This window comes from Vairimorpha necatrix, chromosome 8 (assembly GCF_036630325.1).
Source record: "Vairimorpha necatrix chromosome 8, complete sequence".
Classification (NCBI taxonomy): Eukaryota; Fungi; Microsporidia; family Nosematidae; genus Vairimorpha; species Vairimorpha necatrix.
Window position 1 is genome coordinate 556,199 of NC_088823.1, and position 18,204 is coordinate 574,402.

Below are 18,204 nucleotides of genomic sequence, written 5' to 3' on the forward strand. Positions count from 1 at the left end.
CCAACACATTGTCCAAAATACATTCTACATATTAAAATAAAGATTAAAACTTATTCGACTGATATGGACTTTGATATCAAGCATATCAAATCATTTTGACGGCTTAAAATTTTAAAAAAAATGTAAAAATTTTTTTTTTAAAAGTACATAAATTATATTGTTAACCACAATTTACCAGTTTATTTTTTTGTGTTTACACCTAAACACACCTGAAACACTTGAATCATAATTATTAGAAAAATGAAAAATTAAATTTGATAAATCACTAATATGATCATTATTAAGAATTTTTTATATATTTACTTCTGTTTTTGTACACAATTTGTTTCAGAAATAAATATAAATATAAAATTTTATGTAAATAAACATGTTATTTGCATTCCTCTATTTAAAAAAAACAGTCAGCATTCGGAAGCTTGCCTATATTCCTACAGACATAGGTATTGGGATAACTATTTTAGAAGTAACACAAGAGCACAAAGAAGAAGAAATAAGTGTGGTTAAATCGGGTGATCAAATGTATGTGCTTCTAGTTAATTTCCCATTAGATTGGAAGTCACCAAAGCCAAAGGACAAATTTACAAAGCAATTGTCTGAACACTTCATAAGATTACAAAAAGTCGTCTATGAGAATATTTCGAGGCTAAAAGATAGGATTTTTTCTGCAACAAGAAATGTGTGGTCGAGTATTTCATCTATATTTTCCAAATTTCGATCAAAAATTTCGTTCTTGTTCACTAATACATTAGCATGGTCTTATAAACATATAAAAATGCGTTCTAAAACATTTGAATGGGTCTATAAAGTGTCCAAACATGGGTTTGAGAAAGTGTTAAAAGTTCACAAAGAAATCAGAGAATAAAGCAATAACTTTTCTAATATTTCTTTATTTGCTTTTTTAAATTTATAAATTAAATTTCATTTACGCATGATTTCTATAATTTAGTACAGTTTTTATAAATTTTATTTTTAAATTTTTTAATATAAGTTAATAAAATGAACAATAATATTTCAAGGATAAATTTTAATACGTGTGTATAAACTGGAGGTTAAAATATTTAAGTATGTTTAACATCATTGAAAAAATAAAGCTCTTTTTTACAAAGTCAAATAATCAATAAAAATTGTAGTTTATGAAGCACATTTTTTCTCATTTATGCCTAATTTTTAGTCTTCATATGCATCTTTGTAAGTTTAGATTATTAGAATTACTTTTTTTTATCACTCACGAGATCTCCCGATCTTTTATATTCTAAAGATATACTTCAAGAACTTTGTCCAGAACAAGAAATAAAATAAATTCTTTTAATTTCGTACATTAAGACTTCATCGATGCATTTCATGGTTTGCGGTAACCAAGACGCTCCAGTCAAACAACTATAATATTTAATAAATTTATGATATTGTGTAAAGTCATTATTGCAGTAAATATATGATGTACCTTTATGTAATACTCTTAAATTATATATATGCAAAAATTTAACTTCATGCATAAAAAAAATTTCTTTACGTCTTAGTTAATATTTTCAAGTATGTGACTATTGTTTTTAGCGTCAACTACTATCTCAAACAACAAATGCGGAAAATAATTAAGATTTTGAGTCAAAAGCTTACTATAATTTTTAGCCAAAAATTATATATACCTGACAATCTAAAGTTTTCGTAACATAATCACTGACGCAAGTGCTTATATATAATATGATATTGTATTACAAATACTATTACAAAAGTTATGAATTGTTGCAATTGTAAAATATATAAAAAACTAACATTATATTATAACTTCGGGTACTTTATGATTTTTATAGGAATAACACAATGGAAATAAAATTAATTGTTTGATTTAAATATAACCATCTCAATTAGGGGTAAGTTGTTTATGGTCAATTACAATAAATTTTTAGTATCGAACACTTCATGGAATCTGGAGAATCGGGACAGATTCAAAGATAATATATTCACGAGCTGAAATATATCCTGTTGAAAACGCAATGTCGCACTATGTATCATATTTGTAGACGTAAAATAATCAAATTGAAAGCATTATATATATTATACGTATTCATATGTGAAAATTCTTTCGATTTAACGTAAACTTTATTATGTATAAATGTAGATAATAAGTCAGAAAAAATACGTAGTTATATAATAGGCAATATAGCCATAAGCAAAGTAAATGAGAGTAGATATGTGATCTCTGCAAACACTATGATTAAAAATATATTTTAAGGTATTATTAGATGCACATCTTCTAGATTCATATCAATAGAGAAAGCTGAAGATAAAAAAATCAAATCATACTTTTCTGAAATAAATATTAAGAAATGTTTTATTTTTGCAAAAAACCTGGCATAATACATAATCATGAAACAATAATACCATATATGATGATATAAATGTAGTGGTGTCCAAATATTACAATTAGTAAAAAAACGTCATTCTACGTATACATAATTTAAAAATTTTTAAAATAAAACTTTTTGTTTATCGAAGGTTCAGTGAAGAAATATACCTTTAAGGAGATGAAGAGAAACAAAAACTATAAAATAACGTGAACAAGTCAATCTTAACTTTTATTAATCTACGTATGATTCAAACGGCTATCATTTCCCCCCTGTTTTATTTTATACCCAAAAAAATTGAATATTCGACAGCCGAAAGACCATGAATTTATGAATAACGATGCTTAAAATTATTAATATATAATAACTTTATATTAAGTGCCGGTCTAAATATTTACAACTTCAGGATTTATCTACAAATATCTAAAATATGGTTGGATTGTTCGATTTCAATAAAAAAGTATTAATGTTTAATCAAATATAGTAAAAAAAATTAAATGATTAAATAAATATTACATCAATTATAATTATGTATCTTATGAATATTGAAAGAAAAATGCGATAAGATCTAATGACATAAAACATCATTAAATTAGTATATCTTCTTTTGCGTCACTAATTTATAAACCCCAGTATTTTACAGTGAATATTAGAAAACTGAAAACAATGACAACATTAGTACTTGTCCAAAAATGAATATTTTTAGATAAATTTGCACTATTCTAAGACGCAAAGCGATTTTCCACTCCAAGAAAACTGGCTACACATATCTATCCACCATAGAAGGATATATAAAAGAGAAATATAAACTTAAGGAAAACGTAACTGCTAAAATATTAATAGAGGCTCAAACCGAATCTCTTTATAGCGATATAAAAATAAAAACAAACCATTCAAAGATATTTAGACCAAGAGACGATCCACTTATTGATATAAAACAGGCTGCCATGTGGCTCACAAAAGGAAATATGAGCCCGAGGGAGGAAGGCAATTTATGTGCATTACAGGACCGAAATATTTTCTTAGAGAAACGGATAAAATGCCCACACTGCCATAATATGGAAAGAAAGTAGATCATATGGCCACTCAATGTGATCGTATGCTTTCACATGATTACTTAAGACGGCAAAATGAGGCACTGCGATGCACCCACCTACAGTTGTGTAAGACGTATTATCTATCCCATGCCAAAAGAATTAGAAATCATTCAGTCCAGGAGTGTGTAGCTAATGAGTATATTGAGATACGAGTCGACAGTAGGATACATTCAAGTATCAAAATAAAGTATTACAAGCCTGATATACTAATTGTAGACAAGTTGAGGAAAGAAGTGATCGTTGTAAAGTTAGTATCACAAGTTTTAACAACATCCATGCAGTAGAAACAGAAAAGAAACATAAATACGACTTGCTCGCAAATCATGTGCCTTCTCTCTATAAATACAAGCAGAAAATTATTTCTTATGTGATGACGTGTGATGGAATAGTAACTTATTTTCACCGTACGCATATCAAAGTGCTCAGATTAGAACCCAGAACGCCAGCATATATACAGCCAAGAGTCCTTAAAATGACTTTAGAAAGCCTTTTATGCCAGCCAGACATGGGCTTGATACAGATCAGGAAGGGGTTTTCGAGAGCCCAATGAGTGAATCTCAGAAGGAAGTCCTGGAACTGCCAGATGAGACTGTAAGCGTATCTTGTGACAAAAAATTAATAAGCTGAATATTATACCCAAATAAATTATATATTTATATATGGCAAAATTATTTAAGTGTCAAAAAATTCAGGGTCAAAATGATTTGAAAATTAACTCTTTAAACATATCATATAAGGAAAAATAGTGTTAAATTCTTAACGCGTAAATTATATTTTAAAGATAAAAAATGATTAATCTACAATAAAATTTGATTTTTTTGTAGATATAAAGCTTAACAATTATCACAATATGACAAAAAACTGTTAATGTTTTTGCCAGAATGCCTTTAGATATTATTAAATTTTTTTTATAATTTTTTTTTATATGTACCATGTTCTAGTATAAGTAGACATTGTTACAGAACTTTGTTGTATATAATTTTTTTTATAAATTGAGATAAACTTGGAAGATAATATATGAAATAATAGAATCAAAACACACGAATTTAAATGGAAAAGTGGTAGAGACTCGATTGTTTTTCTATATTGCCAAAAATTATTATTAACATAGATGTCCGTCTAACTATTCACAAAAACTAAACACACTATCAGATACTTCGTAATACTAATTATTCATTATAGATTTATATTTTTCAAATGAAATGTATATTCTTTATTATTCATGTTTACTATGATTACATTTTAATATATTTGACCTAGCTATTATACGATATCGTTTTTTAATTATATCCTATATTACTACGTATTAAATAATATGATGACTTCATGTACCATATATGATTGATTCGGCTTCAAAAGATTAATTTGCAGTTTATAAAAAAAAGTATGTTGAAAATAAGAATAGTTATTTACACATTATTCAATTAACTTTTATTGTGTGCTCATTTCATTGTCTTTAAATGATTAAATAACAAATCTAAAACGTTTCTTTATTAAATTAAATGGCAGTTTTTCCTTATCATTTGCTTTTATTTCATAATTTGTTCTTGTCAAAAGGGGGTATTTTTAAACAATTTTGGCCCTGAATTGTTCGCCATCTAATATGAATTTTTCCTTTTTATTTCATGGCATGCTGTAAATGTTCTAATACTTTACAAATAGCAGGTATAAATTTCTACAAGTGTTTATGTTAAAAGTTTAAAAATGATATTAAATTGGCAATATATTTAATTTTTATAAATTCTGATAAATTTGATAATTAATCATATTAAACCTATTCTGCATATATAATTTATAGTTCAAAAGATGAATCCTGTTGCTTTAAGCATTAGTTTATGGAACGTCGAATACGAACCAGTTAAATATTTTTTTTAAAGCATTAAAACTTAGTACAACTTAATCATTAAATGATATTTCCAAGCTACGTTGTATCATATTATCACGTTTAAAAAAACAACCCCATTTTGTAACAAATTTAATTTGACAATATTAATTTTGCATAGTCGTTATAAGTTAATTTTATGATCTTAGGAACAAATATTTAAAAGTAATAAACTTTTAAATGAATTGTTCAATATAAAAGTAAATATATATATATATATATATATATGAAAAAAGTGAAACCCCATGATATTGATTCTTTTTAATCTGCAATATATTTTTTCTATTGAGGCCATGTTTATGGTACAAAGAGATGATAAATTCGTAGATGTTTACATAAGTTTAGCAGATGAAGAAAAAAACACTACCTATTCAATTTCTGAAATGGACGATGATTATAATTTTAAATCAATTAATACGTTCAATCATAAAATCCTTATAGGAAGAAAATATAAGACGCATTACTTTCTGCCTATAACATTAAAAGAGGGAATGTATATTCATAAAATGTTAAGTTCTGTTGCAAATAATAATGTCGAACTGATGAACATTATAAATTTGTTCTACAATGGTACAGATATACTTAAAACTACTATTACAACTGAAGATAAAAAGGTATATTACTTAGAACATGGAAAATATAATTCTGTAATACCGGATGATGCTTTCATAGTAAATTCGAAATTACACTTTCACGAATCAAAAAGCTTATTTGAACTAGAATGGTTAGATATTTTTGATAAACGTGTTGATTATAAACTTCCAAAAAAATACTTTATAATCCGTTACAGGAAAGTACTAGATACTAAAGATATTGATTAACTTGTACATTTATGATATAAAATCCTCTGTAAAATTTTTTTCATTATCACAATTGTAATGATAGTTTATAAAATAGTTTTCAGACATAGGTGAAGCACCGAAAGTAAAGAAAAAAGTACGATAGGAATTTGGTTTAATTTACGTCAAATATTAGAAAAACTAAATACATTAATTGTCAATAGTTACAAGCTAAAATTAATAAAAAATTTTAATTTTTTTTCAAGATGATTTTTTTTTTAATTTTCATTATCGCTAAAACTGATGAAAAGTATAAAATTTCAAATTTGTATATCAAGTTTATAAAATTAACTGATTATTTAATCCACGTAATTGATAGTTTAGAGAATGAAGAAAATAACTATAAAAATAAACTAAGACGAAACTAACATTTTGTATCAAGAAAAAAAAATTTTGCAATTGTTTTGATATATTTTCGGGTTGAGATGAAATTTTTATTTCATCAAAAAAAAAATAATTTGAAAAAATATGAAAGCTTGTAATATTTTTTATACGAAAAAAAATTCTACTCTTTTTTGATTGCATATAACATCATCATCATATATATAAAAGAATTTTATTTAATTTTTTACCCCTCTTTTTTATGATTTTGTAAAATCCAAACTTCTTATTATAGCTTATTGTGTTATTGTAATATCAAATTTAAACTCAATGCTTAAATTCGATAATTGTAAGTGCGTATACTATATATTAATGCATTTTTATTCTATTTATTATTTTTAGAAAACTCAGTTCCAAAATATCGTCAGAATCGTTTTTTAGAATTTATTTAACCCTTCTAGAAAAAATTCACAATAACATTAATCAAAGAAAAAGTTGAATATAAGTGTCAAAAAATGAGCTTAAAAGTTCCCAAAATTATCTTATTGAGATAATTAATTGTTTATAAACAACATTACTCCTTATATGTCACTAAAAAGTATTTTTAAAAATTATGTTTTCTCCTTATTAAATTCATTCATCCCAAAATGGAAACTTTACAAAATTCACCGAGGAGCGACATATTAAAAAACTAAACATTTAGATCCCGTTTTCAAAACGGGAAAGCATACGCTAGTCATATATATAAAAGAATTTTATTTAATTTTTTACCCCTCTTTTTTGTGGTTTTAAAAATTCTAAACTTCTTATTATAGCTTATTACGTTATTATAATTGCAAATTTAAACACCATGCTTAAATTTGATAATTGTAAGTGTGTATATTATGTGTTAATGCATTTTAATTCATATTATTATTTTTGTAAAACTCAGTTCCAAAATATCGTCAGAATCGTTTTTTAGAATTTATTTAACCCTTCTAGAAAAATTCACAAAAATATTAACCAAAGAAAAAGTTGAATATAAGTGTCAAAAATTGAGCTTAGAAGTATTCAAAATTATCTAATTATGATTTTTAAGTGTTTTACAACAACATTACTCCTTATATGTCACTAAAAAGTATTTTTAAAAATCATGTCTAAACTCTGTCAAATTTAATCAGCCAAAAATGGAAACTTTACAAAATTTACCGAGACGGGACATATTATAAAACAAACACATTTATCCCGTTTTCAAAACGGGAAAGCATACGCTAGTCATCATATATATAAAAGAATTTTATTTAATTTTTTACCCCTCTTTTTTGTGACTTTGAAATTTCTAAACGATATGTTTTGGGTCTTTTATGTTAATATAATATCAAATATAGATTTATTGCTTTAATTTGACTATTCTAAGTGTGTATGTTATCAGTTAATACTTTTTAATTCTATTTATTATTTTTGTAAAACTCAGTTCCAAAATATCGTCAGAATCGTTTTTTAGAATTTATTTAACCCTTCTAGAAAAATTCACAAAAATATTAACCAAAGAAAAAGTTGAATATAAGTGTCAAAAATTGAGCTTAGAAGTATTCAAAATTATCTAATTATGATTTATAAGTGATTTTAACTTCATTTTACTCCTTATATGTCACTAAAAAGTATTTTTGAAAACGATGTCAAATCCTATCAAATTCTAACATTCCAAAATAGAAACTCACAAAAATTCACCGAGGAGCGACATATTATAAAACAAAACATTCAAATCCCGTTTTCAAAACGGGAAAGCATACGCTAGTCATCATATATATAAAAGAATTTTATTTAATTTTTTACCCCTCTTTTTTGTGACTTTGAAATTTCTAAACGATATGTTTTGGGCCTTTTATGTTAATATAATATCAAATATAGATTTATTGCTTTAATTTGACTATTCTAAGTGTATATGTTATCAGTTAATACTTTTTTATTTTGATTATTATTTTTGTAAAACTCAGTTCCAAAATATCGTCAGAATCGTTTTTTAGAATTTATTTAACCCTTCTAGAAAAATTACAAAAATGTTTAACAATAAAAATTTAATGACAATAAATGTCAACAATTGAGCTTAGAAGTTCCCAAAATTATCTCATTGAGCTTATTAAATATTTTAAAACAGCATAACTTCTTATATGTTGCTAAAAAGTATTTTTAAAAATCATGTTTTCTCCTTTATAAATTCATTATCCTTAAATGGAAATTTAACGAAAATTACCAATTAGGGACATATTAAAAAACTAAACATTTATCCCGTTTTCAAAACGGGAAAGCATACGCTAGTCATCATATATATAAAAGAATTTTATTTAATTTTTTACCCCTCTTTTTTATGATTTTGTAAAATCTAAACTTTTTTTTATAGCTTATTGTGTCATTGTAATATCAAATATAAACTCATTGAAGGATTTTGACTATTCTAAGTGTGTATGTTATTAGTTAATACTTTTTAATTTTGATTATTATTTTTGTAAAACTCAGTTCCAAAATATCGTCAGAATCGTTTTTTAGAATTTATTTAACCCTTCTAGAAAAAATTCACAAAAATATTAACCAATAATGATTTTGAAGATTATTGTCAAATTTTGAGCGTAAAAACACAATAAAGTTATCAAATTGAATTTTATAGAATAATTTGATTTGAATTCTGTATTCAAGTTTTGCATTGGAAATAATTTTAATGTTGTTAAAAATTGCATTTCCCCTTTCTTTTCAAACCAAATATGGAAACTTAAAAAAAAATTAAGGAGGTACATACCATAAACAAAACATAATAATCCCGTTTTCCAAAACGGGAAAGCATACGCTAGTCATATATATAAAAGAATTTTATTTAATTTTTTACCCCTCTTTTTTGTGGTTTTGAAATTTTTACACTATATATTTTGAACTTATTATGTTTAAATAATATCAAATATAAACTCAACGAAGGATTTTGGCTATCATAGGTGCGTGTACTGTATGTTAATACAGTTTCATTTTAATTCTTTGTTTTGTAAAACTCAGTTCCAAAATATCGTCAGAATCGTTTTTTAGAATTTATTTAACCCTTCTAGAAAAATTTTAAAAACAATTGACAAAAGAAGAATGTTGAATAAAAGTGTCAAAACTTAAGCTTAGAAGTCCCCAAAATTATCTCATTATAATTATTAAATGTTTTTAGCTCAACTTTACTCCTTATATGTTACTAAAAAGTATTTTTAAAAATTATGTTTTCGCCTTTTCAAATTCATTCATCCCAAAATGGAAACTCACCAAAATTCACCGAAGAGCGACATATTATAAAACAAAACGTTCAAATCCCGTTTTCAAAACGGGAAAGCATACGCTAGTTTTATTTAAAATCATTTTTAAGAAATTTTTTGCTGGAGATTGTGTGGATTTTTAACAATATTAGTAACAAATCTTTTTTGTGTTAAATAGCAAATATAAAGCTTTTTGTCTCGTAATCGAATAAAAAGTTGTTATTAAAATTTTTAATTATATGGTACAAAACCAAAGGTGGAAAAGAATAATTACTTTTTTTTTTGAATTAAATTCTACGTTATTAGTTTTCTATCTAAAGAACAAAATTAAGATGTTAGTTTTTTAGCAAACAAAAACTGTTGAGCATAAAGTATCAAAAAAGCGGGAACGGTTCGATTTTGAAAAATTAACTGTAATACACCAACAGCAAGATGTTTCAGTTTGTGAGTAACTATATTTTTCCCCAAACTCGTAGTTTTATGTCGATAATGGATACCCTTTTATAAAAATTATGATTTATAGATTAAATGTGGTAAAAAAAAATCACTTGAATTTATAGACTTATATCAGAAAAACTTTTGTTCATGGTATGGGTGTTTTTTAAGTAAATTGAAACAACATTATTCTATGGACGACAACGTTGCAGCTATTTGTAGATATGTTTGCCATGTAGTCATATTTAGAAATTTGCATTTAAATAGAACAAAGCATTGACGATGTAGTTTTAGTCTATCAGATTCCTTAAATCTTTTCATTTAACGCTATTACTTATTTAAAATCTATTTTAAGATTAAATAATTTCTGTTTTTTAAAATTCTATCTAGTTTTTAGCATTTAAAATATATTTTTCTGGAGGCTTGTAAATGGCAAATTAAAATTCAACTTTTTATAAAATCTATAGAAAAATAGTGGTAAAGCACGAATATGAATTTTATTATTTGCTATAACTTTAATCAATATGAGTAAAGTATTAAACATTTATAAATGATTCTTTCTCGAAATACGATGTTTTTTTTATTGGCATAAGAGCTAATTACAAATATTGATGCATTTGACTAAAATAGAAGAGTTAATTTAAAAAAAATCAAACATTTTTTACATAACATTAACTTCTTTGACAAACTTCTTAGAACAGCCTAATTATAGTAAATGTTAATGTTTTATATTAGTTAATAGACTAAATAAAAAATAGAACATTGTTAGGTGCACCCTATTGTTTTCTATGTATATACAAGTATGCGATAAATAAAAATGTAAGTTCTCATGAAACCACTCATATTGGGTCATTAAATAAAGATCGCAGTAATACTAAACACAGAGGGCTACACATCGACTTCTCCACAGAATTGGAGATTAGGAAGAAGAAAAAAAAATTCGTTGGTTCAATAAACTTCTAGATGTTGTGATGCTTCTGATTAATTAGATATTTAATAATATATGCTTGATGTTTCTGTACGCGATAATGGTTATAGTATTCTTGATGCCTTTCTAACTTTAATTGAGTGAAAAGCTTTAGCATTATTATATGGAAATTCGATATTTTGCATCGATAAAAAGTATTTTGCTTTTAATAAATAAGGAAATGACCACTATTTTGAGTTCTTTAGATATCTATATATTATGCTGCTTCGACTTTCAAGCAAGAAACAAAAATAGGATTGATAAAAATTATAGTACTTTTAATACGTATTTGTTTCTCGTACTAATTATAGGTACTTTTTACTTTTTATACTAATTAGAACAAATTTATAATTTAAATTTTTGATCAATAATGTGTATTTAAACCACATTTAATTATTCTATAACATGTAGTTGAATATGATTCAAATTATATTTACAAAATAAATAAATGCTTACCTGATATAGAAAATTATTAGAAATTCGCGATACTAAGAACTTTAATTATAAAACTATTTTAACAAAATCTCCTCAGATTTGTAAATGGGTTTGACATTATACTTTGGAATTTATGTGTTTTTCTTGATATACTTTTGAACTTATTTAAGTAAATTTTGTTTTTATCTTAAAATGTCAAATATTTATATAAAAAATTATGATTTCAAATCATATCAAAATGCTTTTTATTCAGATATATCTAAAATATTTAATTAGTAAATTCGTAGATAAAAATTAAATTTGTTTTGACGTTTTTAATTTATCAAGTTTGAGAAATATGCCAAATGGTATATAAATACAATATTTTTTAATGATCGTATTTTAAATTTTATATATTATGGATCTATGGAAATGACACAATCCAGAGGAGCTACCTCTGGACAAATATAGTTCTATTAAATTATACGTTTTATTTATTTGATTAAAGCCTCGTTGGGCATCCGTAATGGGATACTGGTCCCTGGCTCTGAGGCCCTTCCTTGGTCGTGGATTCCAAGGGTATTGATCTTTGTCTTGTCTCATAATTTTGTTGGGGTCAGGGCAAAAAGGAAATAAATAATTGATTTTTGGAATAGACCGGTCGAATGGTCTATTTTCCAAAAAGGGAAAATTGATAAAATAAAAATAAATAATTTGTGGTATTTATAATACCACATTCTCCCCCCTCTAAAGTTTTATGTTCTTGACATGTATCCACTCAGAGATTCCATTAACCTTTACCCATTTTCCTTTGGATCCTAATTGCGTTACCTTTCTCTTTCTTAAGTACTTCCGGTCTAATTTCGTAGCTGTCAAATTCCTTACATATACTTCGTCGCCTAGCCTGAATTTGGGAGTAGTTAATGTTTTTTTTATATTACGCATTTGTATTGCTCTTTCTAGTGGATCATAGTATTCTTTCCCATTTAACGCAGCATTGGGGGAACATCCTATTGATCTATTATAGTTATTATTGATCACCCATTCGCACATATCAATGGCTGTGATTATATTTTCGCCTTTCATTATAGACAGTATGAAGGTTATAGTGCGGTTTACTGACTCTGATATACCATTTGAACTTGGGGTATATGTTGGAACGCGTAAGTGCTTTATGTCCACTTCGTTTAAATATTGTTCAACTTGTTTGCTTGTATACTGCTTTCCGTTATCTGATATTAGTATTGTAGGTTTAGATTTTGTTAATTCAGTCCAATTGCTGATTGCGCTTATAATCTCTTCTCCTCTTATTTTATATGCTAAATATAGTTTCGTGTATCGTGTCTTTATGTCTGTTACTGTAATAATAAATCCTTTATTATGCTTACCCGCGTCCTTAAATTTCTCTAAATTAAATGGACCATATATGTCCGAGCTAATTCTTTCAAGATTGTTTTCGGCTGACATATGGGCTCCTACCCCTCTTTTGACATAAGTTACTTTGTAAGCTTTGCATTTTCGACAATCATTTACTATTTGTTTGATCCTATGGAATAGATGTGGAACATAAAAAAAATTCTTTAGATTATTGTACATTGTTGTTATTCCTCTATGGCCTTGTTCATGATGTATTTTATATAACCAGTGTTTTACTTTGTTTGGTTTCATAAAAATTTTTCCGTCTTTATTCATTTTTATCCTTTGATTTTTGTCCTTTATCATTGCATCTTTGACCATTTTTATGTATCCATCTTCATTGTTTTTGATAATTGTGAAGCATCTCGATAAACTATCTGCAATTACATTTTCTTTACCTTCTATGTGTATTAATTTATGGTTAAATTCATTAATGATTAACTTCCAACGACACATTCTTGAGGTTTCTAGTTTCACGTTGTTTAAGCAATTTTTACTGTCTGTTCTGACTTCTACAAAATTTCCTTGCAAGATGCCTTTAAAGTGTATGAGTGATAAAAGGATTCCAAGATATTCCTTTTCTACAATACTATAATTTAGTTCAACCTTTCCAAATTTTTTACTAAAATATCCAATCGGACCATCCTCTTGGTAAAGTACACTACCTATCCCCATATCAGAAGCATCACATTCTAAGGTGAATGACTTTGTGTAATCTGGGCAGATTAATCTCGCTCTATTTTTAATAAATTCGCTTATGTCCTTAATAATGTTCTTAACATGCTGAGTCGATTCTATTTTTGCTCCTTGCTGCAGCATGTTTGTCAATGGGAGTAATTTTGTAGACAAATTTGGTAGGAATTTTCTATACCATCCAATCGTCCCTAATAGTTTTTGGACATCTCTTTTAGTTTTTAGTCTTCTCTCTAATATTTCTTTAGGAATCAATTTGTTCGCTGGAAACACACCGTCAGCATTTATTGTATTTCCTAGTACCGTGATTTCATCTTTCATAAAGTTACTTTTTTCAAAGTTTATTTTTACATTTTTCTCTTTGAGTTTGTTCAAAACATTTACTATTAATTTGTTGTGTTCTTCCTTGGTTTCTGAGAATAATACAATATCATCTATGTACACGAAGCAGTTATCCACTTCGTGTAATATTTCAGTGATGTATCTTTGGAAAATTTTTGGACCCGGTTTAATGCCAAAGGGTATACGTTTGTATCGGTATTGGGCTCCCATAATCATAAATGATGTCAAGTCTCTGCTTTCTTGCTGGATTTTAATCTGGTTGAATCCGTTCTTTAAATCTATTTGAGAAAAGTACTTATTTCTTCCCATCCTTAGTATACAGTCATCTATTTTTGGTATTGAAAAAATGTCATCTTCGATGTGATCATTTATCTCTTTAAAATTTATGACCAGTCTTAATTCACCAGTTTTCTTTTCGATAAAATATCCTGGGCTTGCGAAAGTTGCTCTAGACTTCTCTATAATATCTTCATCAAGTAATCTTTTAACCTCCTTTCTTGCTCTTTCATAATATTTGAAAGCTATATTGTAGAATTTATGTCGCGTGATATTCAACTTCTTTATAACCGAAAATCGAGCTTCATCCATTTTCATAGAGTAAAATTTATCATTTAGTTTCTTATAATTTTCAAGGTGTGAAATATAAATTTCCTTCGAAGCAGACACATAAAGTAAACTGTTTAATCGTTCATTTAACATCTCATCCGTGTTTGTTATCGCGTCCATAAAGGGAATTTCTTCATTGTTGATAACAAGTGATTGGTTAGCAAAATCAATTGTAGCTTTATTCTTCCTTAGCCATTCAGATCCTAGTAGTAAATCGACTGGGCAATTTTTAATAATATAGAATTCAATATCCATGATAATATTTGGAGACAACCTTATTCGTATTCTAGCTTTAGTGTTAATCATTCTTTCATCTCCATTTCCAAATATAGTAGTGAAGGGCTGACACGGTTCAGCTATATGATCATTCATGTTGACCACTTGTTCACTCACAAAATTCAAGTGTGAACCTGTATCGATTAACAATAAGTAATTATTTGAGTCTAATATTCCTATTATTTTTACTTCTTTCTGATTACTTGTTGTTCCTAGCTGAATAACCATATTATTTCTTTTTGTTTTTTCTTCAAAATGTATCGTTTTATCTTTAGTATCTTTGAGATTGTTCCGAAGTCTACAATCTCTTGTATTGTGCGAAAAGCTCTTGTGCACACTACAATAAGGATTTCTTGATTTGCAAATTTTGCTTGTTTCATTAGGTACATATCCATTCTCGTTTCGTCTTCCTATTTGAGAAATAATAGTTGATTCTAAAGTCTTTAGATAAGCAATAACGTCTGAAGTGGTCCGCGTATTAACCTCATTTTTGCAAAGTTCCATCTCAGTTTGTTTACCTAGTCCTCTAAAAAATACTTCTGAAAATTTTCTCTCAGCTTCTTGCTTAGTTAAATTATTTGGGAAACTGTAGGCATCTAACTTTTGGGAAATATTCTTCACATAATCTTCCAGATATATGTGGTTGCACTGCCTAACATCTTCGAGCTCCTGTGCAATTTTAAATCTCATGTTTCTAGGATAGGCAATTTCTAATAATGCCGCTCTTAATTTTAAGTATGATTTACTATACTTGGCGTTTAAAAAGTGATCACCAACTAACATGGTCCCATATATTCTTCCCATCTGCTCATCATTCCAGCCATTGGCCTCTGCTAGATTCTCAAATTTCTGTAGCTCCACCATTGAAATTTCTGATGGTTTTTTAATAATTTTTATTTTTTCTTTACTTATCACATCTGTTCCAGTGATCTTCATGTCGAATTCTCTGTATTCGAACATGGAATTTCTATCTTCGTACTTACTATTTAATTCGTCTTTGAATTCAAAATGACACAATCCAGAGGAGCTACCTCTGGACAAATATAGTTCTATTAAATTATACGTTTTATTTATTTGATTAAAGCCTCGTTGGGCATCCGTAATGGGATACTGGTCCCTGGCTCTGAGGCCCTTCCTTGGTCGTGGATTCCAAGGGTATTGATCTTTGTCTTGTCTCATAATTTTGTTGGGGTCAGGGCAAAAAGGAAATAAATAATTGATTTTTGGAATAGACCGGTCGAATGGTCTATTTTCCAAAAAGGGAAAATTGATAAAATAAAAATAAATAATTTGTGGTATTTATAATACCACAGGAAATATCATTTATTTTAATTTATTTCTTATTTTATACTATTAATAAATCCAAAAAACGACGAACCCCATATTTTATTTTCTTTTCATCTATTAGAATTCCTATGTACTGACATACTTTTTATTATTCGAAAAGATGAAAATTCCGAAATTTACATTGGTACAGATAAAGAAATTAATGTCGAGCAACCATCATCTCAATATATTTTTGAAATAACTGAATCAAATAAGTTTGATTTAGAGAAATCAGGAAGAAAAAATAAACATTTAATTCGACCCCCCAAATCTCGCAATTTTTTACCACTGAGGTATGAGGATAGACAAGCATTTGATAATAAAGTATTAAGGATTGATTATCAAAGCGATGAAGAACTTTCTCTTGCTTTCAAACTTGTGAATGCTAAAGTTGTATTAAAAACTATATTTCCATACGATTTAAAAGAACAATTTTATATAACAGCAAAGAAAATATCACTTAAAAATACTCTTGAATATTGTTTGTCAAGTAGAAGACTTAAGCTAAATCCAAACAAAGATATATACGAATTAAGGCTATGTATAACCAATAAGGTTGATAGACAATTTATAATTAATCTCCCTCAGGTCTACAAGAAATACTTGGCAATTCAATCATATATAATGAGAAGAAATGAAGAAATTCACGAACAAGAAATAATTGCGTACCAAATGGAGTATTTTTCGATGTAAGAAATAATATAACTTGTGTTTATAAAAATTCGGGTTTTTTAAATAAAGTTTTTTGAGTATTATTTGTTTTATATAAAAAATCCTTCCCGTTTTTATAAAAAACCATTGAGAGGTTTATTTTTTAAATTTTTTTTTTCTGTGAATTTAATAGAAACTTATTAAAAAATGTTTTTTCGTATCAACTCAACCAAAATTTATACTGCAAGAAAATAATTCACTTCAAATTAAAACAGAATTCAAAAATTATCTTAATATTACATTTTAGCTTTTTTTTCGTAGATTCTATTTTTATCTGTACATAAATTTTCTAAATATCGTATTATTTTGTCTTAAACAATAATTTTCAATAGTTTTGTTTATTAGCATATATCATCATTATTTTATGATATTCTTTATAAAATTTTCTGTTTTATATTTGAGTTAAAGACAGTTAGATGGTTATTTTTGTTCATTTTTTTCAAATTATGAAAGAAAAATTATATAAGGAAAAGTAATATATACTGTGGCACGAGCTGCCTTCTGGTCGACGACATGTCATCAAAATTTGTATAAATATGTTAATTTAAAGATTTTTTGTTATTTTTTTCATCTTCAATTTCGAGCTTAAAAATGCCTTTTTTTATAGTTATATTTTTTCGCCCGATCACATGTTTCATCTTGTAGAAAGATGTTTATATAATTATTGATAAAAGCATATTTAGAATGTTAAACATTGCTATAGTCTCTTGATTTTAACCATTGTTAGTTTACGATGAATCATGTATAAAAATAACATCTTAGTCATTTGACAATTATGACTAAAGTATTAGCATTTTATGATACTCTACATCTCTAGAGTTCCTTAAGAATCTCATGTGTCATATATCGGTGTAAAATATATAAAAAATGTTTTATAAGTTACTTTTTCGAATTCATATCACCCATGCTTTAACATGGTTATTTAAATAATTTCTTACGATTATTAATTTCCGTCCTTTAAATTTAGTCTAGCGGTAAAAAATGAGTTAGTCGAAATATTATAGAACAAAAATAGTGAGGATGCGTAATTTAACAAATTTATGTAATTGCAAACATTTGAAACACATTTTATACCATTTCAAATTATAAATATATAAAAATATATATAATCTTACACATCGTTCTGAATATATAGTATGTTAATCCTATAATTAGTGTAGTATTTTTATATGGTACTTAAGTTTTCTTTCGGAGTATTTCTGTACTTGCATACTATTTATTATTATCTTATGAGCAATTTTATCGAGGTTTAATTATATGGCAAAAATCGTGTACAT

General features: G+C 26.6%; 2 protein-coding genes across 2 annotated transcripts; both read left to right on the forward strand.

Annotated features, from left to right (window-relative positions):
• Positions 1–367: 367 nt before the first annotated feature.
• Positions 368–862, forward strand: VNE69_08085 (uncharacterized protein; the record flags this gene model as incomplete). The annotated part of the gene is made up of 1 exon (XM_065474401.1): positions 368–862. One exon carries the CDS (start codon positions 368–370, stop codon positions 860–862), a length of 495 nt encoding a protein of 164 aa, XP_065330473.1.
• A 15,130-nt stretch (positions 863–15,992) lies between these two features.
• VNE69_08086 (uncharacterized protein) lies at positions 15,993–16,909 on the forward strand (the record flags this gene model as incomplete). Its single annotated transcript, XM_065474402.1, has 2 exons — positions 15,993–16,032; positions 16,338–16,909. 2 exons carry the CDS (start codon positions 15,993–15,995, stop codon positions 16,907–16,909), a joined length of 612 nt encoding a protein of 203 aa, XP_065330474.1.
• Positions 16,910–18,204: the final 1,295 nt, after the last annotated feature.